The sequence below is a fragment of the Phyllostomus hastatus genome, unplaced genomic scaffold (genome assembly GCF_019186645.2).
Source record: "Phyllostomus hastatus isolate PE091 unplaced genomic scaffold, TTU_PhHast_1.1 phas_contig_62, whole genome shotgun sequence".
NCBI lineage: Eukaryota > Metazoa > Chordata > Mammalia > Chiroptera > Phyllostomidae > Phyllostomus > Phyllostomus hastatus.
Window position 1 is genome coordinate 9,516,577 of NW_025333921.1, and position 22,789 is coordinate 9,539,365.

At 37.3% G+C, this 22,789-nt stretch overlaps 1 protein-coding gene across 1 annotated transcript in view; it reads left to right on the plus strand.

Annotated features, from left to right (window-relative positions):
* Positions 1 to 22,789, plus strand: part of TOGARAM1 (TOG array regulator of axonemal microtubules 1) — a 105,297-nt gene that overhangs the window by 217 nt on the left and 82,291 nt on the right. Inside the window, exons 2-4 of the mRNA XM_045848612.1 lie at positions 101 to 2,238; positions 16,836 to 16,992; positions 22,652 to 22,786. Of these exons, the coding sequence (XP_045704568.1) occupies positions 193 to 2,238; positions 16,836 to 16,992; positions 22,652 to 22,786 (2,338 nt within the window). The 5' untranslated portion in view covers positions 101 to 192. The remainder of the gene's footprint in view (positions 1 to 100; positions 2,239 to 16,835; positions 16,993 to 22,651; positions 22,787 to 22,789) is intronic.

The following is a 22,789-nucleotide window of genomic DNA, read 5'->3' on the forward strand; positions in this document are numbered from 1 at the left end:
GGGGCTTAGGCGGGGGCCATTTTGCCTAAGGCTTCCGAGTTGGGGGGTGTTGGGGGCGGCTGGGCACCTGGCTGAAACTGCTGCTTTTCCACCTTTGCAGCTTGGGACTTGGAGAGGGACAAGAAGGTTGGGCTCCATCAAGCGCTTTGGAGACGATGGTTCCCTCCAGCCTCCACCTCCTAACGACCCTTCATGGCGGCTGCGCCCTCCGCACTGCTCCTGCTGCATCCCCTTCCACCCCAATGTTCCTATCGCCCCCAGAGCCGCAGTCTTCCTTCCGCTCCAGAGAGTGATGTAAGTCGAGGTGGGGGCACCATGAGAGACGGGAAAAATTACTGCTGCCCCGGAGCTTCAGGAGACCATAGTTCCTGTCCCCCTACACCTTCGCCTCTGGCCTCAACCCTCTTGATGCCCGCAGAGGCAATCTCAAGTAGTTGGAATGGGTCTGGAGGTAGTTTGTCAGGGGGAGATGAAGAGGAAAGTCGGCTCCTTCAACTCTTCCGGACCGCGCCGGATCCTTCTGAGGCCTTCCAGGCTTTGCAGGCTGTTTTGCCGCGGCGGGGTGGTCGGCTTGGCTTCCCCAGACGGAAGGAAGCCTTGTATCGAGCCCTGGGTCGAGTGCTTGTAGAAGGAGATAATGATGAGAAACGACTTTGCTTGCAACTCCTCTCGGACGTTCTTCGGGGTCAGGGGGAGGCAGGCCAACTAGAAGAGGCCTTTAGCTTAGCACTTCTGCCTCAATTGGTTGTCTCTTTACGGGAAGAGAATCCAGCCCTGCGGAAAGATGCGTTGCAGATCTTACACATATGTCTGAAACGTAGTGCTGGACAGGTGCTGAGAACACTTATACAGCAAGGATTGGAAAGTACTGATGCCCGGCTTAGAGCTTCCACAGCGCTCCTGTTCCCTATCTTGCTTACTACTGAGGATTTGTTGCTCGGCCTAGATCTTACTGAGGTGATAATATCCTTGGCCCGAAAGCTTGGCGATCAGGAGATAGAAGAAGAATCTGAGACAGCTTTCTGTGCACTTCAACAAATTGGGGAGCGACTTGGCCAAGAGAAGTTTCAGTCCTATATCTCTCGCCTGCCGTCTGCCTTGAGGAGACACTACAATCGCCGCCTGGAGTCCCAGTTTGGCAGTCAGGTTCCCTATTATTTGGAACTTGAAGCCTGTGGTTTTCCTGAAGATCCCCTTCCCTATGCAGTGACCACTTCCAACAGCAATTTTAAATTTGGGATTATTCCTCAGGAGCTTCATTCAAGATTGTTAGATCAGGAAGACTATAAGAACCGGACTCAGGCTGTTGAGGAATTAAAACAGGTGATGGGACGGTTTAACGTTAGTTCTACCCCACATTCTAGCCTTGTCAGTTTTATTAGCTTGCTCTATAATTTGTTAGACGATTCTAACTTCAGAGTGGTCCATGGCACACTTCAGGTTCTGCATTTATTGGTTATTCGCCTTGGAGAGCAGGTACAACACTTCTTGGGACCAGTTATAGCAGCTTCTGTCAAAGTGCTGGCAGACAACAAGTTGGTGATCAAACAAGAGTACATGAAAATCTTCCTCAAGCTAATGAAGGAAGTAGGTCCTCAACAGGTGCTTTGTTTACTCCTTGAACATCTCAAACATAAGCATTCCAGAGTAAGGGAGGAGGTGGTGAATATTTGCATTTGCTCCCTCTTGACTTATCCCAGTGAGGATTTTGACTTAACCAAGCTGTCTTTTGATCTTGCCCCAGCTCTAGTAGATAGCAAACGCAGGGTTCGCCAAGCAGCTCTCGAAGCCTTTGCTGTGTTGGCATCATCAATGGGCTCAGGTAAAACCAGCACTCTTTTCAAAGCTGTGGATGCTGTTGAACTACAAGATAATGGAGATGGAGTGATGAATGCTGTGCAAGCCAGATTGGCTAGGAAAACCCTCCCAAGGTTAACAGAACAGGGATTTGTAGAGTATGCGATACTCATGCCATCATCTGCCCAGGGTAGGTCAAGCCATTTGGCACATGGAGCAGATACAGACTGGCTTTTGGCTGGTAACAGAACTCAGAGTGCGTACTGTCACTGTGGTGACCACACAAGGGATAGCATGCAGATTTACGGATCTTACAGTCCAACTGTTTGTGCCCGAAGGGTTTTAAGTGCAGGAAAAGGAAAAAATAAATTACCGTGGGAAAATGAGCAGCCTGGAGTCATGGGCGAAAACCAGACCTCCAATTCCAAGGAGATAGAACAGGTATGCATCTTAATTTACTTGTGTTGAAACAAAAATTTAAAATGAAAACATCTGTCATGATTTAAGGGTGAGGCTGCTTTAATATTGTTACGCTTTGTTTTTAAATCAATTTGCTGATGTTGGTGTCTGTTATAATGGTACTGATCACATAGGAATGTTTAATAGGCTTTCTGCTTGGTGGATTTCATTAAATTCTAGGCATGATATGATAGAGACAGTACATGGATTGCAGTTTTGACCTATCCCTTTGGCATATCGGTTATCTTATTCATACAACAAACACTATTAACCTCTTAGGTACCGCCAGATAAAGGGCTTAGTTCTGGGAATGAAAACAAGATGGGTTCCACAAAGTCAGACCTGTAAACAGGCAGTTACAAATTTGTTAAGTGCTAAAATAGGAATATAAAGATTCTTGTGGGAATACTGAAAACAGAAAAAATAATTGCACTAGAAAAGTCAAAAAAGCCTTCCAAGATATGACATCTGAACTGAGATCCTTAATTTTGAAAATTTCACATATACAGATAACTTAATAATACAATGAATATTCTTATATTTCATCTGTATTCTTCAGTTGTTATCATCTTGCCATATGTATTCTATATTTGCCAGACCATTTGAAAGTGCAGCTATCTTAACATTTCACTCCTAAATATGTCTACATATATCTCATTAAGAATGATATTCTCTTTTGTAACCATCATATCATTATCACATCTCAGAATATCAGTAGTAATTCAGTAATATCTAACATAAACCCTGTATTTAAACTTTTCTAGTTGTCCCCCAAATGTGTCTTACAGTATTTGTTTTACTTTTATCAACCAGGATCTAATACAGGTCCATGTGGTTAATAGAGGGTCTGACCAAAGTAAGACCTGTTTGAGTGTGGTTGGTAGAGTAGTAATATGGGTGTAATAATTTGTAGTTTTAACTTGAACATATCACCTAAAATGTCATGGTGTGCTTGAGTGTGATATTGTTATGTTACAGAATTACATGCTTATGATTTTGTAATTAAAAAGGGGCATTACCTGTGCTGAACCCTATGTCTCTTATCTAGAACAACATGCCCACCTGTTTGTTTGTTTATTCATGACATTGAGTTTTTTGAAGAGTCTAGAGTAGTGTTTTGTAGAATTTCCTACATTCTTATCTGATTGTTTTCCTTTGATTACATTAAACATAAACAGTTTTAGCAGAAACACTGCATAAGAGAGATGCTGTGAACTTAACTTTGCATCACACCACAAGACATATAATACCAGGTTGTCCCACTATTGGTAATGCTAAATTTTATCACTTGCTTAAGGTGGTGATAGCCAGATCCCACCCTTGTAAAGGTTTATTTTCTTCTTTATAGTTAGCATGTGAGTTATAAAATTATATTTTGAGAACCTATGAATACCTTAACAACCTTTCACCCACTGTGTTTAGCATTCTTTTTTTTTTTTTTAATTTATTTATTTCTAGAGAGGGGAAGGGAAGGAGAAAGAGAGGGAGAGAAACATCAATGTGTGGTTCCTGTCAAGGGCCCTCTTTGGGGACCTGACCCACAACCCAGGCTTGTTCCCTGACTGGGAATCCAACCAGCGATCCTTTGCTTTTCAGACCTATGCTCAGTCCACTGAGCTACACCATCCAGGGCTGTTCTTAGCTTTCCTTAATGGTCCTTACCTGTATCATTTTAAGAAATTCTAATATTTCTCCTATATTTGTCACTTGGCATTCTTTTTTAAAATCTGTACTTAAGTAATTACATCAGTATTACTGTTGATGCTAAAATTGTCTCAAAGATTTGACCAGTAACTGGCTCCTATGGCTTTTGACATGACTCTTTGAATCCTTAACTTAAACATAACATGATGCCCAGGCTTACCTTGTACTTTTCTGGCTCCAAACTTAGAATCAACCTTTTTCTTTCCTCCCAAGGGCCCTAGAATTGCTTTTTTATTGAAGCATATGATTCAGAAACCAAAGTCTGTGTATAGATGTACTCATTGCTATTGCCTACCATTGTAGATTGGCCCTTTCACCTGGAAGAACCAGCAAGGACTTTTTTTTTTAATGAATTCATGCTGGTACCTTCAATTCAAATTCAGCACTGCAGGGCTCTTCCTCATCTAATTTTAGTCCCTATTTGTATTGCCCACAATAAAACTCGGGTTCCCAGTTCCAGTCATACTTACTCATATGCTGTATACTGCAATACACAAAAAATAATTACTACACCAATAACAACAATAACTACCTATTAAATAAAGTTCAAGATTTCTTTGAAGTTCTTTTTCTGCTTAGAATTATCCCACAGTTAGAGTTCTATGTTCAAACTTTTCTTAATTTTTTTCTGGGTGATTGTGATTCAAGTAATGTGATAGAAGATGAATAGGAGTTTGCTAAGTGTGCATGGATCCTGATGAATTTCAGAACAGGAGAGTATATGTTCAGAGACTGAGTTATGAAAGGATTTAGCAGATTAAGAAATGGTGAGTTTCTGCATAGCTAAATAAGGCTTTGTGGTGGGAAGTAACAGAAGACACTAGAAATGTAGGCAGGGGCAGAGTATGTAGATCACTTTTGCAAATAAGAAATTAGTCCTGTTTTTAGTTGACCTTAAAGAGATTGAGGTGAACTAATTTTCTCATTCCTTCTGTTGATGGCAGAGACCTGGTTCTTGCTGCTGGTGCATGTAAAGCATTACAGATCAGCAAATCTGTTTCCATGCAATCAGTTTATTAGTGATCTCTTACCCTGGAAGAGAATGGGACTAGCTAGAGTGGGGGGTGGAAGGCAAAGTTTCAAGGCAAAGCAGTGTGGCAAAAGTAAGAGCTGCTGAAGACTAGGGTGGGAAGCCACCTCCCCCCCCTCCTGATCTGAGGCAGAGTACCCAGAGTGCCAAGAGTGCCCCAGAGCCCCAAGCTGCTGAGAGAGAATCTTTTGTTCTGAGAACTTACGTAGTTGGTGGGATAGGAGGAAAAAATTACATATTGATTAATGGGTAAATGTGGTGCCAGTTTTCCTGGGAGAATGTGACTACCTAAATTTAGGTATGTGTGGGGGTCAGCCTGAATCCTTAACCTTGCTCCAGACTCCATTTGTTCATCCTGTTATAAAGCAAATATGTGACAGGAGGCAGTTAATTAAAATTGGGGCACTTTCCCAAAGTTATGAACTTTGGTGCTTCAACTGCCTTTCTGAAATTTCAGTGTAGACATACGTTGTGTTTGCAAGCTTTTGGTGAAATTAAAATTTATGTAAGATGCCTTTCTGAAATTTCAATGTAGGCATATGTTGTGTTTGCAAGCTTTTGGTGAAATTAAAATTTATGTAAGAAATTAAGTTATATTTTCTTGCTCAGAAATGGTAGAAGAACTACATTGGAAATTATCTTAAGACAGGGATTACATGTTTAATTATTTTTATGTGTGCAGTTTTTTTTATAATAAACATTTTTAGACCAGTTTAGGTTCACAGTAAAATTAAACAAAAAGTATAAAGATTTCCCATATACCCCCTGTACCCACACATGTACAACCTCCCGCAATACATCTAACACCACAGTGGTACATTTGTTACAATTGCTGAACCTGCACTGATACATCATTATTACCCCAAGTCCATAGCTTTACTTTGGGTTTACTCTTGGTGATATACATTCTGTGGATTTAGACAAATGTACCCATGCCCATTATACACCATTGTACAGTAGTATCATACAGAATAGTTTTACTGCAAAAAAAATCCTCTGTGTTCTGAGTATTTACCCCTCCTTCATTCCCTACCTAACTCTTAGCAACCACTGATCTTTTTATTCCATAGTTTGTCTTTTCCAGAATGTGTTGGTCCCTGGTGTTATTTGTGCGGGCTCTTACCCAGCTCTGCCTCAGTATTAACAGTTACTGTTAATCTGTTATTTCTCTCTTGTCCACATGTAGCATTGGTCAGTGACATTAAAAGCAAAGCTTCCAGAAAAACTCAAGAATGTTTCATTTATTGGATTGGCAAAAAAAGTTTATCTGTTTTTTTTTTCTATAAGATGGCTCTAGTAGTGCTTAGTTGTCTTTAATGTCATTTGAAACAATTTGGTTAGATTGTGTTGTGACAGTTGTTATATCAGCATGCATTTAAAAAAATCAAAATTGGTGAATTTTTGTGTAGCCATTTTAATATCGAAGATGAAAGAAAATAAGCAACATTTTCAGCATATTATGCTTAATTATTTCAAGAAAGGTAAAAATGCAACTGAAACACAAAAAAAAAGATTTGTGCAGTGTATGGAGAAGGTGCTGTGACTGATGGACTGTGTCAAAAGTGGTTTGCGAAGTTTCATGCTGGAGATTTCTTGCTGGATGATGCCCCATGGTCGGGTACACCAGTTGAAGTTAACAGCAGTCAAGTCAAGACACTAACTGAGAACAAGTAACATTATAGAACACAGGTGATAGCCAACATACCCAAAATATCCAAATCAATAAAGTTCTTGATGAAAATGAAAAAATGTGTCTTTTATGGAAAAAAACATATGGACTTTTTGGCCAACCCAATACATACTTCTGTAGCTCATTTTGAAGATAAATAGCCAGGTTTGCTTGGAAGCCTGATTTTTGTAGTTGTAGTGGCAGGAAATAAGAAGAGGGAGGGAGGGGCTAGATAGGAGACTAGAATTTAGCTTACCCTCTTAATTTTGACAGGGATTTGAGACTACAGAGTTTAGTTAGTTTCTCTTTTTTTCCCTTGCTTTTACTTGGATTTTTTTTTAAAGCAGTGTGTTAGGAAAATTAATCACAACAGTAGTAATGTGTAAGTTGTGTGGTGTTTTTGTGTGTGTTTCAGAGAAGCTGGAGACTTAGTGGAAAGAAAGTGCTATATGTAAGAGATACTTCAAAGGATTCAGTGACTAAGTGTTAATGAGAGAGAGAGGGAGAGAAAGAGGCGTAACTCTAAATTTTGAGTAAGGTGACGAAATGCATAACAGATTCATGAATACACATAGGAAAGTCCAAAAAAGAGGAAATTAATTTGGGAGAAAATTAATTTTAGGTGGAAGAAGATAGAATATTCCAGTTGAGTTTAAACACTGCTATTCAGAAGATAAAGAAAGAATTAGTGGTGTAAATCTTAGAAGGAACAGTACTGAGAAGTAATTGCTGAAACTGAGAATGAATGGTTGTAAGCAGAGTGTTTAAGACTTGACCTTGGCACACAGTCCCAGTTAAGGAATAGCAGTAGGAGATAGAACCAAACAAGGTAAAGAGAAAGGATTTGTAAGAGTTGGAAGATAACCAAGAAAGAACAAGGGTTTAGAAGTGGCGTTTCAGGAAGTATATCAGTACAGTTAAATGCAGAAGAGATTGAGGACAATGAAAATGGAAAATCATGACTTGTTCTTATATATTCAGCCTGCTACCTGTAAGATAATTTCTATGGTACTTTTCTCTTAATTTTATTTTTTTTTTATTTCCTCTAATACTTCTGATTGTAAAACAAGTTATATGTGCTCATTATAGAAAATTTGTAAAATATGAAAAAGCACAAAGAAGAAATTTAAATTTGCAGCAATTCCACTACTAAGAGAGGTCTACAGTGAATGTTTTTTGACTTGTACTTCAAGTATCATTTCATTTTATGTATACAGGTGTAGATTCTATTTTTCCATACATAAAAGTCTTCTCTTTTTATCTACTTTACCATGAACATTTTTTTCTTCAACATCAAATAAAGCATGCTATAGTGGGATCTTTAATGGCTGTTTAATATTAGGTCATAATAGCCCTGGCTGGTGTAGCTCAGTGAATCAAGTTCTGGCCTGCCAACCAAAGGGTTGCTGGTTCAATTCCCAGTTAAGGCACATGTCTGTGTTGCAGCCCAGGTCCCTAGTAGGGGCTGCATGAGAGGCAACTGCACATTGATGTCTCTCTTCTTTCTCCCTCCTTTTCCCTCTCTCTAAAAATAAATAAAATCATTCAAAAATATATTAGATCATAAGTTATCTTAGTCTGTTATAACCTTCCTTACTTTTGAATATTTAGACTTATTTAGACTTATTCCTGTTTCCACCATTTAGTCTATTATTTTTATGTCCTCACATATAATAGACTGATAACCAGATTCCTCTGATGATCTAACTTACATCTCTTTCTGTGTTATTGTGAATGTTTTAATGGCTTAGTGGGGTCAAGTAATCAGAAATAACTAGCTGGCTACCATATGAGCTATATTTTTCCTAACAGATTTCTTTACAATATAGTAAGAGTCATAGTAGTAAGTAAACTAGACTAAAAGGAAGGAGCATACTTGCTTCATGGTAGATTTGGTTATTGAAAGGTTGCTGGAACATGAAAAAGTGGTTTTAGAAGAATGTTGTACACAGAAATCAAATATAAAAGTTTTGAGATGAGTTGGTAAAGAAATACAGGCAGCAAGCACTTGTTCAACATCTTTTTAATTTTTTTCACTATGCAAAGCCAAGTGTGAAGCTATAGAGTACTCTTTAAATTTAGCACTACCTGGCATTTTTTTTTGCCCTTTGGTATTTAGCACGTGTGAGCCATGTCTTATCTCTTTTCAATGATGGTAAGCACTGTGATAATAGGGACTGGGTTTTTGTTTGTTTTTGTAACAGTATTAACCATGGTGATGCACCCACCATTCAAATCAAGAAGTATCTGTTAAAAGATAATATCGAAGGGTTCGACAGTGAAAGGAAAGACCAAGCAAGATTATAGGATGTAGCAGGATGAGTTATTACTGTGTTTTTAAATAGGAAAACACCTAACTCGAAAGAGAGACAGAGAAAGGAGACACCTGTGAATTTAACATGCCTACTCTGTATTGCACTGTGGTAGATGTTAGACATACAAGATATGTACAGTTTATTCCCTGTAACCATATTTGACAATCACATTTGAGACAAAAAGGCAAGGAATTAATGTCCTTAAATAAAGACTGAATGAGTCAAGAACCCAGGTGTAGAGAAAGGATAGTTTTGGAACAGAAGAGGAAGTCTTTTCCTCTGGAATTGAAGGAAAAACATCAGGAAGATGACTTAAGATACAGAAAAATTTTGAGATAGCAAGAAGGGTATACATGTGTGTATATGTCGAAAGAATATATGAGCTCCAGAACCATGTATATCAAACTTTAATGTGCATATGTATTGTCTCAGAATCTCATTAAAATACAAATTCTGATTCATTTTGTCTGGAATAAGGTCTGAGACTATATGTCTAATTAGCTCCAAGGTGTTGGTGATGCTGCTGACTTGTGAACCACATCTTGAGAGAAGGGTTCTAATACTGCCTTCAATATTCTGGTAAACAAACACACGAGCTGAGAATGGAAAATAGAGGATGGGTATTTGAGGAATGTGGGAAAGATTTAGAAGATGCAGTATGACAAATTTAAAGTAATAGAAAAACTAAAGTTATTAAGTTGCACTAATGTATTTGATCTGAACTTAGTCCTGAAAACTGGGATTTTCCTTAGATGTTGGATTGTTTTCTATAAGTAGTCTTTAATTTTCTTTTAAAAAATTGGAGTTTCTGAATAAAAATACCCTTAGTTTTAAAGCTTGTGAAAATCATGATTAATTCTAAAAGCATATTTAATATCAGTATAGATGTAGGGTTCTTTCAAATGAGTAGTATTTCTCCTTAAAACTTTATTGGGTCGTCTGAGAAATATGAAAAATGTATTTTTATTTATTTTTTAAATATTTTATTGATTATGCTGTTACAGTTGTCCCATTTTTTTCTCCCCTTTATTCCCCTCCACCCTGCACTCCCCCTCCCACCAGCATTCCTCCCCTTAGTTCATGTCCATGGGTCATACATATATAAGTTCTTTGTCTTCTCCATTTCTTATACTATTCTTAACCTCCCCTTGTCTATTTTGGACCTTACTATGCTTCTTATTCCCTGTACCTTTTATGCTTCTCATTCCCTGTACCTTTCCCCCCCTCCACTCTCCCCCACCCTGCTGATAACCCTGTGATTTCCATTTCTGGGATTCTGTTCCTCTTCTAGTTGTTTGCTTAGTTTGTTTTTATTTTTTTACTTTTTTTTAGGGTCAGTTGTTAATAGTTGTGAGTTTGTTGTCATTTACTGTTCATATTTTTGATCATCTTCTTTTTCTCAGATAAGTCCCTTTAACATTTCATATAATAAGGGCTTGGTGATGATGAATTCCTTTAACATGACCTTATCTGGGAAGCACTTTACCTGCCCTTGCATTCTAAATGATAGCTTTGCTGGGTAATCTGGGACGTAGGTCCTTGCCTTTCATGACTTTGAATACTACTTTCCAGCCCCTTCTTGCCTGCAAAGTTTCTTTTGAGAAATCAGCTGATAGTCTTATGGGTATAGGTTTTTGCAGTCAAGGTTTTGAAGCTTTATTTCCCACGCTGGAACCCTGGGTTGTGCAGTCTGTCTCACTCCCCAGTTTTTCCTCCCAGTTTATCTGCTCCCAAATGTAGGACCACCCGCTCTGCCAGCTGCCACCTCTCCCGTCCCTCGAGCCTCCACCTTGTTACTTGTTCTCTCCACCCGGCTGTCATTCTCTACCCATCCTACCAGTCTGAATGAATGTTTCTTCTTTAACTCCTTGGTTGTTGGACTGACGTACAGCTCTATTCTCTGGCAGCTCTGGTTATTTTTTGTTTTTAAATTTGTTGTCCTTCTTTTGGTTGTGTGAGGAGGCAAAGTATATCTACCTACACCTTCATCTTGTCCCGAAGTCAAAAAAAGTTTATATTTAATGCTCATTGAAATCATGAACAACCAAAAAGTATATCTATTCTCAGTGTAAATGATCTATTTAACAACTTAAAAACAATTTTTTGATAATTTAAAAAATAAACCTTAAAAACAAATAACATATATGCTATAATGTTTCACCATCTTAAAAGAGTTATTACAATTCCCTTAATAAATGGATAAAACATACCCGTTATTTTGTATACATATTTATATTTCCCTGTATTTTTTTTTACCTAGGGTAGTGTCAGCTATACCTATTAAATACAGCTTCATCCAAAGAAACCCACTTTTGTTCCCCACAGACACAGAAAAAAACTAAGTCATGTAACCAAGAACTGCATTTTCATTAGCTTTATCACTACACACTTCATATCTCTTTTATAATCATTTAAGTGGTAAAATAAACATATTTCATATCTGTAGGGCTTGTTTCCAAAGAAAAGTATTGTTTAGAGTAACAAAATTATAAGCTCACCTAGGCATGTTTTAAAGCCATTTGAAAGTAACTCAGAGCAAGTTTTGTGAATAGAAATGTAATGTTCAAGTCACATTCTGCTTTAAAAGGTTATGACAGATAAATTAAAAAGAAGGCAATATTGACCAGCTAAAGAAACAAAAACAAAACATAATTAAGCATCATTGGATTCATTAAGTTCATCAAGGAAGCATAATTATTAAGTGATTGGTGTTAAATATATGAGTATTTCCTCAAATTCTTTGAGATTCTTTCTTTGAAGAATTGGAGTTCAATTGCCCTTCTCCTTGAATGTGTCTGGACCTACTTCAAATAATTAAAGTAGGAATTCATGATTTGTGGATTAAGAAACTAGGTCCTAAAAGGGCACCATGACTTCCATCTTGGTTCCTCTCTTTCTCAAGTAACTTGCCATGAGGAAGCCAGCTGCCATGTTGTAAGTCCTTTGGAGAGGCCTAAATGGCAAGGAACTGAGGCTTCCTGATAGTAGCCATCTGAGTGAACTTCAGTGATCCTTCAGTTAACAGCAGCCTAGCTAAACTAAATCTTGGTTGTAGCTCCGGAGAAATCTGAACCATCAATTAAGCTACTTCCAAATTCCTGGTCCACAGGAAGATGTTTGTTGTTTTAAGCCATTATATTTTGGGATAATTTATTACACAGCAATAGATAACTAATAGATTGAGAACTGTGATTCCCAGGAATTTGGAGAGGCATCCTGTTTTTTGCTTTGTGTTTCAATGTCCACATCTACAATAATGACACTGAATTTACTTAGCTTCTAAAAGACAGTTCACTTAAGGTTTGGAACACTGTTAAGTAATTGTTTTGTTTGGCTTTTGAAAACCATCATTTTTCTTGGTTTGTCAACTTATAATTAAATAAGTTTCTTTACTATCTTTAGCTTTAGAATTCTAAAGTAATGTTAATTTGCAGTTAGTCATTCATTTAGAGAAATTGAAGAAAGCTGACTTTGGATGTTATGGATATTATTTCATCTTTGGTATAGGGATTTGATTTTTATAGGTATTTACAGGTATTAGGTCCATAATAAGTAAACATTAAAAAAACTAAGTTTTGAATGGGGGGAGTAATCTCTGTTTATTAGCATAAAGGAGTTCAGATCAGTACATTTAAAAACAAACATAAACAGAACACAACACTAAGGAAACAAGGTTCCAGATTCCCTGTCAGCTGCCACCTGACCAGGGAGGGTACTGTCATCCAGCAGAAATCACAAAATAGACCATAAAGTCAAAACCCATTTTCACCACTGCTGCCATCTGTGTGGATACTGTTGTCCATGTGCTCAGTCAAAATAAGAACCAGGAGCAGGCTTTTCCCAGAATCACATTGACTGTGTAAGAGTCATACTGTTCAGGAGAGGATCCAAGTCTCAGAAAAGGTACACTTTCAGGCCATGTGTTTGCTTCTCATGTTGGGACCCAGAAGAACAGTGTATTAGTGAAACCTCCATAAATAAACATCAGGCAAGAAGTCAGAAACTTTTGGTTTGTTATTTTGCAGTTTGTTTTCTTTCATGTAAGAGAGTCAGCTAATTGGCTAAATCAAGGAAAAACCAGAAATGAGAAAGAAAAAAATACATATTGCAGACTAGATGTAGTAAGTCTTGTTAGTACACTTTATTGGTACTGGTTAGCTGACAGGTACAGAGTTCTATCTGGGTATTTTGCCCTTGTATGGGAAACCTAAGGATAGCAAAGAAAACATTTTGAGGTTTTTTTAAAAATGTACTTTAATTGTGTAATATGTGTGACAACCTTTTCAAAGTCTGTCAGTCCCCTTCAAACAGCACTATCTTAAGCCAGGTATGTACCATTTCCCTCACTGAAATTTCTTCCTTATCACAATATAAAAAAAAATATTGGAAGTAACCCAAGTAAATGTTCCATAATAGGAGAATGGCTTATCTAGTCAAAAGAATATTATGAGGCCTTTAAAAATAGTTTATATCATTAGACCTAACAATTTCATTTTTAGTATTTTGTTCTACAGAAATGCTAATATGATACACAAGGAAATGTGTGTAACAATGTTGACTACAAGATTGTAATAGTGAAAAGTTTTGACCAAAAAAAAAGTCTATCGGTAGGAAACAAGTCCAACCCTAATGTGGAATACTAGACAACCATTATAAAGAATAAGCAGATATGTATGGATTAACATGGAAGGGTGTGTACAACATGTTGAGTACTTACTAGGTGCCAGTGTATTATGTGATTTATTTTTATTTTTAAAATAGCTTACTGAAGAATGTTGACATATAGAAAAAGATGGGTTATTAGAGTTTATCAATAGGATTCTAGTGAAGGGGTGTCCAAAAAGAATTTCATTTTATATCTCACTTCTATATTGGTTTTGTTTTTTAATGATAAGCAATTACTACTTTTGTAATTAAAGTTTATAGCACTTATGACAGGTTTTGACCACATATGAAATACTTTTGTTATAATGTTATGTGCAAATGTGACATATAAAATTTTATATACATAGTATCACAACTATGTTTTCTTAAAGTGTGCATAGAAAGTGATTTGAAAAAACACACAAAGATGTTCCAGGAGAGTTTGGGTAATTGGAATAAACTTAATGACCACCATTAAGGGACAAAGTTGGAGTCAAGGCAAAACCAAAAAGAACGGGCAGAAGATGAAAGGCTACAAAAACTGGAGATCAAGATTAAGTTTAGTATGGGTTCAAAAATGCAGGAATGTAGGTGATTTCTGAGGGCATTAGCTATTAAAAGGTCTTTTTCTGATAATTTGCTTCTATACCAAAATAAAATTAAATTGTATTTGTGTTTTTACACCCATTGCCAAAACTGAAATAAAAAACATTATTAGGATGCAGAATCTTTTATGAAAAATATATAAAGAATCAAATGCATAATTAAAATAGTAGGTAAGACTGTGAATTTGAAGTCCTTGTTAATGTTGTGTGAAACTTGCCTTTTATAATGCTTTCATTTACCGTTAACTCTAAGGAATCAAACAAATTAAAATTTTAGATATTAACTTCAAAGACCAAAAGCTCAGTGCCATGTTCCTAAGGTGCTCTAAACAGACTGTTTCACATTTTGTAAATTTAGCTTATAAATATGTCTGTACTTTCCTCTTTTACTCTCATTTTCCTTTCCCTTTATTCATTGTTTAATTCCATCAAAGCTTATCCTGATGAAAAATCATTTGACTGATTTTAAATGAGACCAAAAAGAGCCTGTTATGTTAATAATAGTATGTCCTACAGATAGTCTGCTTTTAAATATTTGCAGAATTTTCTGTAGCAAATTTTAATCCCTGACTGATTTCTCATAGATTCTTGAAAATTCCTCACTCACACACACATTTTCCACTCCTGCCACTGCCCCCTTTATCACCATCACCATCTCCACCACTAGTTGTTGTATCTGGCATATACATACAAATATTCTGTTGCCTAAGCAGAAAGTAATTACAGAATAAATCTGATGTAAAATATATCCTATACTGGAGAATTTTTTCTGGATTACTATTTTTACTGGGTATGTCTTTAAATGTAACTAATCAGAAATGGACTGTAATTAGTTTCCTTTATATTCCATTGAGTCTTTTTAATACTATTATATAATTAGTCATAGAAATTATAGTATTATATTTTGATAAAGTAAAGTCAGGCCTTTTGTTCTGAGGCATTCTTTTTATTTTTTTTTTTTCTCAGTATTTTCTGGGTTAATTTTTGAAGGAGTTAACAGGTTTTTCACAAAATTTGATGAGGAATACCAAGTTCCTTAAGGTATATTTAGTAGTTTATAAGCTTCTCTTTTAATTGACAAGTAGCTAAAAAGTTTTCAAACAGCCCTGGTTGGCGTAGCTCAGTGGATTGAGCTCGGGCTGCAAACCAAAACATCACAGGTTCGATTCCCAGTCAGGGCACATGCCTGGGTTGCAGGCCATGTGAGAGGCAACCACACATTAATGTTTCTCTCTCTCTTTCTCCCTCCTTTCCCTTCTCTAAAAATAAATAAATAAATCTTTAAAAAAAGCTTTCAAACAGACCTTGCTTTAATTTTATTGTATTTTAATGCTGCTTGATAATTGGCAACATTTGTGAAGAGGCATTATTGAGAAGGCTTATAGTTCACCACATGTCTAGATTTGATTAGATTTTATTGTGTCTGAAAACTCCAAATAAATACACAGACAGTAAGTATAATTTCTAGTCTGTTCATTCAGTTTTTAAAATGCTTTGTAGCCTTGTTGAATATTAAGTGATCCAAAACAATTGAAGTCATTGGTGAAGAATTCTGAACATTTGACTCATGCTCTCATTTAGTTCTTTAACTATGATTAGGTAGAATTTCAAAATTCTATCCTGGCACTTTTGTACCACAAGGATCAAAGGGAGTATGTGAAGAAGGGATTGGAAACCATAAAGTACTAGACATATATAAAGTGTTATATACATTGTTTTAACTAAAACACCTATCATAAGAAAATATAGGGTGAGGCAAAAGTAGGTTTACAGTTGTTCATACAAAAATAATAAGAATAAAAATTCTGTAGCCCTGGTTGGGTAGCTCAGTTAGTTAGAGCATTGTCCCAATATACCAGGGTTGCTAGTTTGATCCTGGTCAGGGCACATATAAAAATCAACCAATGAATATATAAAATCAGTGGGACAACAAAATTGACATTCCTCTCCCCCTCACTCTTTCCCTCATTCCCTTTTCCCAACCCTCTCCCCTCCTCCCTCCCCCTGCTCTCTTTCTAAAACAAATTTTTTAAAAATGTGTTTTAAAGAATAAACTCTGTTTCACATACTCACAACTGCAAACCTACTTTTGCCCCACTCTGTATTTTAAGGGAACAGTGACTATGTATACATTTACATCTGGGCTGCAGATTATGAATAATAATGTTGCCTCAGTAATAGTAGTTGAGTGGGATGGTTGCTAGTTGAATGACTTCCACTTGTCATTTATTGTCTAATGCTGAAACACAGAGGGCATAGTGTGATGGGCTATGTTGTTGAATGAAAAGTGTTATTTTCTCTATTCAAGGTGACATTTCTTTCTTTTTGCTATTATTGTTCTTTCTTTCTAAGTTGCCCGATGTGTACTGTAGGAAGGTAAGATACAGAAAAGATTTGGGGAGAAGTAATAAGAAAGAAGAAAAATGGGTTTTCTATCATAAAATGAAAAATACTGTTATTGTACCATACTATATATGCATATTTATTTCTATCATTGTATATTTGATAAATTTAGTTTTTTCTTTTAGTCAGAATTTTGTAATTCAGTCTAAATTATTATCTCATTTATTATAGACTTAACACAAATTTGCTAACTTATTTTGTTTCTGTAGTTTTCAGCATATGATTTCATCCCATCTTCAAAATTAAAGCCCTCCCAAGGAATGCCAGACAGTGATGATTTATGTTTTAGCAGAAAAAGAGTATCAAGAAATTTATTTCAAAACAGTCGGGATTTTAACTCAGATTCCCTTCCTGTATGTGCTGCTGGTAAGTAATAGGTGGAGGTAATGGACGTGTTGAATAAGTAAAAGATTTCCCTAAACTTCATAGTTTATTCAAGGGCTCATAGAACTTAAAAATGTAGCAGACAATTCAGATTCAATAAATAGTTGGTAAAGATGTGGTAAGAAAGGGCATGTTGACATAAATTATCTCATAAGACCCCAGAGGGGCTTCTCACTGAAACCCTTTAAATCCTAATGTAAGTCAATAATATTGAGTATCTCTTATGTTTCGAGTACTTTACCAAGTAGTGAGGGTATAACAGTCAACAAAAGAGAAAACTTTGTGCCTTGTAGATCTTGCATTCTGTTTAGGGTGAAGCAGACATTAAGTAAATGCAAAATATATTAAATTAGATAATGGTAGATGCTATGGAAAAAATTATGCAGAGAAGAGCAGTATGGAGGAAGGGCTATTTTAAATAATGTGGTGAAAGAAGAGGCCATATTAAAAAAGGAATACTTGGAAGCAAACCATACAGATACTGAGAAAAGAGCAAATAATTCCAGGAAGAGGGAAGAGTAAGTAGAGATTATGAAACCTGTTTGAGAAAGATCAAAGGGGCTGATAAGTCTGGAATGAATGAGGAAAGGAAAGACAAGTAGAAAATGGTTCTAGACATATTAGGGAGTTCTTATTTGTGAGACCTGGTAGGCTAGTGAATGAACTTGGGCTTTTACTCTGAGTGAGGAACATTTTGAGGAAAAAAGTAACATTAGATGCCTTGTGTTTTCCAGGGTTTGGTTGTGTTTTTTTTTGTGTGGTTTTTTTTTTGGACATTGCATTTAAATTAGATTTAAGGTGGGCAAGGGCAAAAACAGAGAGTCTGTTGTAAGAATCCAAGTTATAGTTGGTGGAGACTTTGACCAGTGTAGCAGTGAATGTAGTGAAAGTGATTACATTCTGATTATACGTCAAAGGTAGAGTTGACAAGATTTGTTGATGGATAGGTGTGGAGTGTGGGTGTGCAAGAAAGTCAAAAGTGCCATATGGTTTTTTTGGCCAGATGTTTAGATGTTTAGTTGTGTGTAAAGATGTTTAATTGTCTAAGTAAGTGTTATAGAAAGTAAATGTTAACAGTTGTTCAGAGGACATTGTCATGGTCATACAAAAGGCATTGAAGAGGAGACAGTACTTGAATTGCATTGTTTTAGGATGTATGCGATACAAGTGGTTAGATGGGAAGTATGAGAAGAGCAAAGGCTTACGGTAGGAATAGGCATGAGATATTCTGGGAGCTGTAGAAAGGCGAGATTCATTTTAGATGGTCAAAGATAAATTTGGTATGGGGATCCCTGTGGCTAGGCTTAAAGATTTGAGCAAATACTTGTAAAGTATAGGGAGCTAATGGAGATTGTTTTGTTGATGTTAAGGAAAAAAAACAGGGTGATAAGGTTGTTTACAAATGGTATAGAAAAGAATAATCAGGAAAATATGATGGTTGGACATAGAAGAGATAAAGAAGGGGAGTAGAGAAAGATATCAAGACTTAGCACCCAGCTAATTAGGAAAACAATAATGTGTTAACAGAATGAACCAGTTGGAGAGGGAAAATGGCTTATAAAATAAGATGAGTTTCTCACAGATGTTAACATTTATTTATTACCCAAATGTTATCAATTACTGAAACTTGTTGGTTATGAGTTTGGACATAATATTTAGAAACCACTGTTACCCTAAGAGAATTTATAGATCTTTATGCACTAATGTTTCATGGTATTTGTGTGAAAAAGAAGTGTTGTGATGATTGTATAATTTAATAGAGAAAAAGAAATGCTAGAAGATATCCAGTTATGCTTGTACCCTTAACTTTGGATTTTTATAAGGGTCATGGTTTCTGTGTCATTGAGAAACTCTTCCCTAGTAGTGTAAATGTTCAATGACTGGATGATAAAACAGCATATAACCTAAAGCTGGATTGGATGATACAAATTATATGGGATTCAAGAAAACAAATGATCATAGGTATTGAAGTAATCCATGAAAACTCCAAGAAAGAGCTTGTACTTGAGCTGGACTTTAAAGAGGAGAAAGTTTTGTGATTGACAGTGAGGTGAGAGATACTGTTGAAGGTAAGGAGATTAACCAAAGCGTCAAGATGAGAATTAAGACTTCCGGCCAAGATGAAGGTATAGTTAGACACACTATTCCTCCTCACACAACCAAGATAGGGGCAACAACAATTTAGAAACAGAATAACAACCAAAACTGACAGAAAATTGAACCATATGGAAGTTGAACAATCAAGGAGTTAAAAATAGATGTCTATTTTAACATCTATAGATGGTTCATCCAGACCAGTAGGAGGGGTGGAGTCGGGCAGCCAGGCACAGGTCATGACGCAGAGCAGAGAGCATTGGGACCAGGTGCATAAGGCATCTGGAGCATGCAAGACCGCAGCTGGCAGACCCCGGCTGAGGGGTGGCAACCGGCAGACCCAGCAAGGCAGCGATTGTGAAACAAGGCACTGCGAGCAACCCAGGATCCCAGAGCTGGGAAACAGAACCTTGGGGCACTGATTGAAAATATCTGTGGGGGTTGAGGCACAGGGAGAGACTCCCAGCCTCACAAAGAGGTCGTTGGAAAGTTCCACGGGGTGCACAAGCCCACCCACATGGGAAATGGCGCCAGAGGGGCCCAGTTTGCTCGGGAGAAGCAGTGGCAGAGACTGAGGTCCAACGGAGAGTGGAGCAACACCATTGTTCCCTCTTGGACCCCACCCCCACATACAGCATCACAACACAGCTACTGGGGTGCCCGCCCTGGTGAACACCTAAGGCTCCACCCCTCATATGTAATAGGTTTGACCAGACCAAAGAAAAAAAAATGGCTCAAACAGAAGAACAAATGGAAGTCCCAGAACCAGTACTTTTAAGTGACCAAGAGATAGCCAACCTATCAGATGCACAGTTCAAAGCACTGGTGATCAGGATGCTCACATAATTGGTTGATTTGGGTCACAAATTAGACATAAAAATGAAGGCTACAATAAGTGAAATGAAGAAAAATGCACAGGGAACTAATAGTGATGGAGTGAAAGCTGGGTCTCACATCAATGTAGTGGACCAGAAGGAAGAAAAAAACAATACGATCAGAAAAGAATGAAGAAATAAGAATTTTAAAAAATGAGGAGAGGCTTAGAAACCTCCAGAACATCTTTAAACGTTCCAACATCCAAATTATAGGGGTACCAGAAGGAGAAGAGGAAGAGCAACAAGTGGAAAACTTATTTGAACAAATAATAAAGGAGAACTTCTTCATTCTGGCAAAGGACATAGACTTCCAGGAAGTCCAGGAAGCTCAGAGAGTCCCAAAGAAGTTGGACCCAAGAAGGAACACACCAAGGTACATCATAATTACATTACCCAAGGTAAAAATGAAGGAGAGAATCCTAGAAGCAGCAAGAGATAAGGGGACAGTCACCTACAAAGGAGTTCCCATCAGACTGTCAGCTGATTTCTCAAAAGAGACCTTGCAGGCAAGAAGGGGCTGGAAAGAAGTATTCCAAGTCATGAAAGGCAAGGACCTACATCCAAGATTGCTCTATCCAGCAAAGCTTTCATTTAGAATGGAAGGACAGATAAAGTGCTTCTCAGATAAGGTCAAGTGAAAGGAGTTCATCATCACCAAGCCCTTATTTTATGAAATGTTAAAGGGACTTATCTAAGAAAAAGAAGATAAAAAACATGTATAGTTAAATGATAGCAAACTCACAATTACTAACAACCACACCTAAAACAAAAAGCAAAAGAAACTAAGCAAACAACTAGAACAGGAACAGAACCACAGAAATGGAGATTACATGGAGGGTTAGCAACAGGGGAGTGGGAGGAGGAGAGAGGGGGAAAAAGTATGGAGAATAAGTAGCATAGATGGTAGGTAGAAAATAGACAGGGGGAGGGCAAGAATAGTAGGGGAAATGTAGAAGCTAAAGAACTTATGACACATGGACATGAACTTAAAGAGGGGAATGTGGGTGGGAGAGGGTGTGCAGGGTAGAGGGGAATGAAGTGGGGGTAATGGGACAACTGCAATAGCATAATCAATAAAATATATTTTAGAAAAAAGATGAGAATTAACTTAAAATATGTCCAGTACATGAAGGATAAAGGAGCTTGAAATTATAAGAAGAGAATTTTAAAAATCATAGTTTCAGAACTGCAAGGGATTGGCTCATTTTATATATGAGTAAATGAATGCCAGAGAGTTCATTATTACCTTCTTTAGTTCTGACATATTCCCCTGCCCAGGATTAACCTGAACCAGTCACAGGAGAGGGAAAACAATCTGGGAAATACAAGGTCTGTCCAAAAAAAGTCCAGCCATTATTAATGTAATGAGAATGGTTTGTACCACATTGATGTAACCTGGCAGCCAAGGAGAGTGGAGTGGAATGTGCATGTGTGAACAATGACAGTTTTACTGTAGTGGTCAGGGAGTGCAGTAGACACCTTGAGTGAGCACATGTATTGTGTGGCTGTCACATTCAAAATGACTTAGCCAGTACAGCAATGAATCTGCATCAAATTTTGCTTTAAGCTTGAACATTACTCTATGGAAACTGTTCGGATGATTCAGAAGTCTTTTGGGGATGATGAAATGAGTCCAGCACAAATAAAAGTGTGGCACAGACACTTCAAAGGTGGTTGAGAATCTGTTGAAAGTGATCCACGTTCTGGGAGGCCTGCAATAAGCAGAACACTTGAGAATGTTGAACATGTACAGGCTGCAATCAACAAAGATTGGCGACTAACAATGCAAGAACTAGAAGCTAATTTGGTGATACCAAAAACTTTGGTGTTTGAAATTTTGATTCAGGATCTTGGCATGAAAATTTTTGTGGCAAAATTTGTTCCATGGCTTCTGCTGCCAGAGCAGAAGGACCATTGTGCTGCAGTTGCTAATAACTTGATTCAGACCCCTATCAGTGAACCACATTTGGAGCCCTGCCATTTCTGGATGTTCCCAAAGCTAAATTCACCTTTGAAAGAAGAGATTTCAGACCACTGATGAGATTCAGGAAAATATGATGGGGCAGCTGATGGTGATTCCAGCAAAGGATTTTGCAGAGTGTTTTGAGCAGTGGAAAGATGCTGGGAGAACTGTGTTAGGTCTCAAAGTGCCTACTTTGACGGGGACTGAGGAGTCATTCTATGTACAGTGTTTCTTGTCTCGTGTATCTTCTTCAATAAATGTTTCTTTTTTACAGCACATGGCTGGATACTTTCTGGACAGACTTTGTGTACCTAGATAAGGTTGGAAGCTGTGGTAGGAAAGAAGGTAGGAGAGTTCTGCAGGTTTTTTAGGGTAGAATGTTTACTACAAATACTAGGAAGAAAAAGAGCCATGTCTGAAGGAACATTACGTGGTAAGAGAAGGGAACATATAAGAAGAAACTGCTTTTGTCTACATTTTTCAGTATGCTTTTATCTGCACTTTACCTGTCTGTTTTCTGTTTTTTAATCCTGCCACTAATCAGATCTGCCAGTAGCAAAAGCTTTTCCTTTTCATGCCTGCCTGGGTCACTTCATATACTGCTGTATTTATTCCCACACAAATGACTACCAACATTTATGAAATTAGATGTATTCATGAAATAGAGGTAACTTTTATCTTTATGTTTTTCTCCTCCTTCCTTCTAAAGGCACTACTGGAGCACATCAAACAAATCTTTCTGAGAAATGTGGACAGCTTGGATTTTCACAGATACGTGGTAAAACTGGAAGTGTGGATTCTGATTTACAGTACCTGGGGACAACTAACAGTCATCAAGATAAAGGTT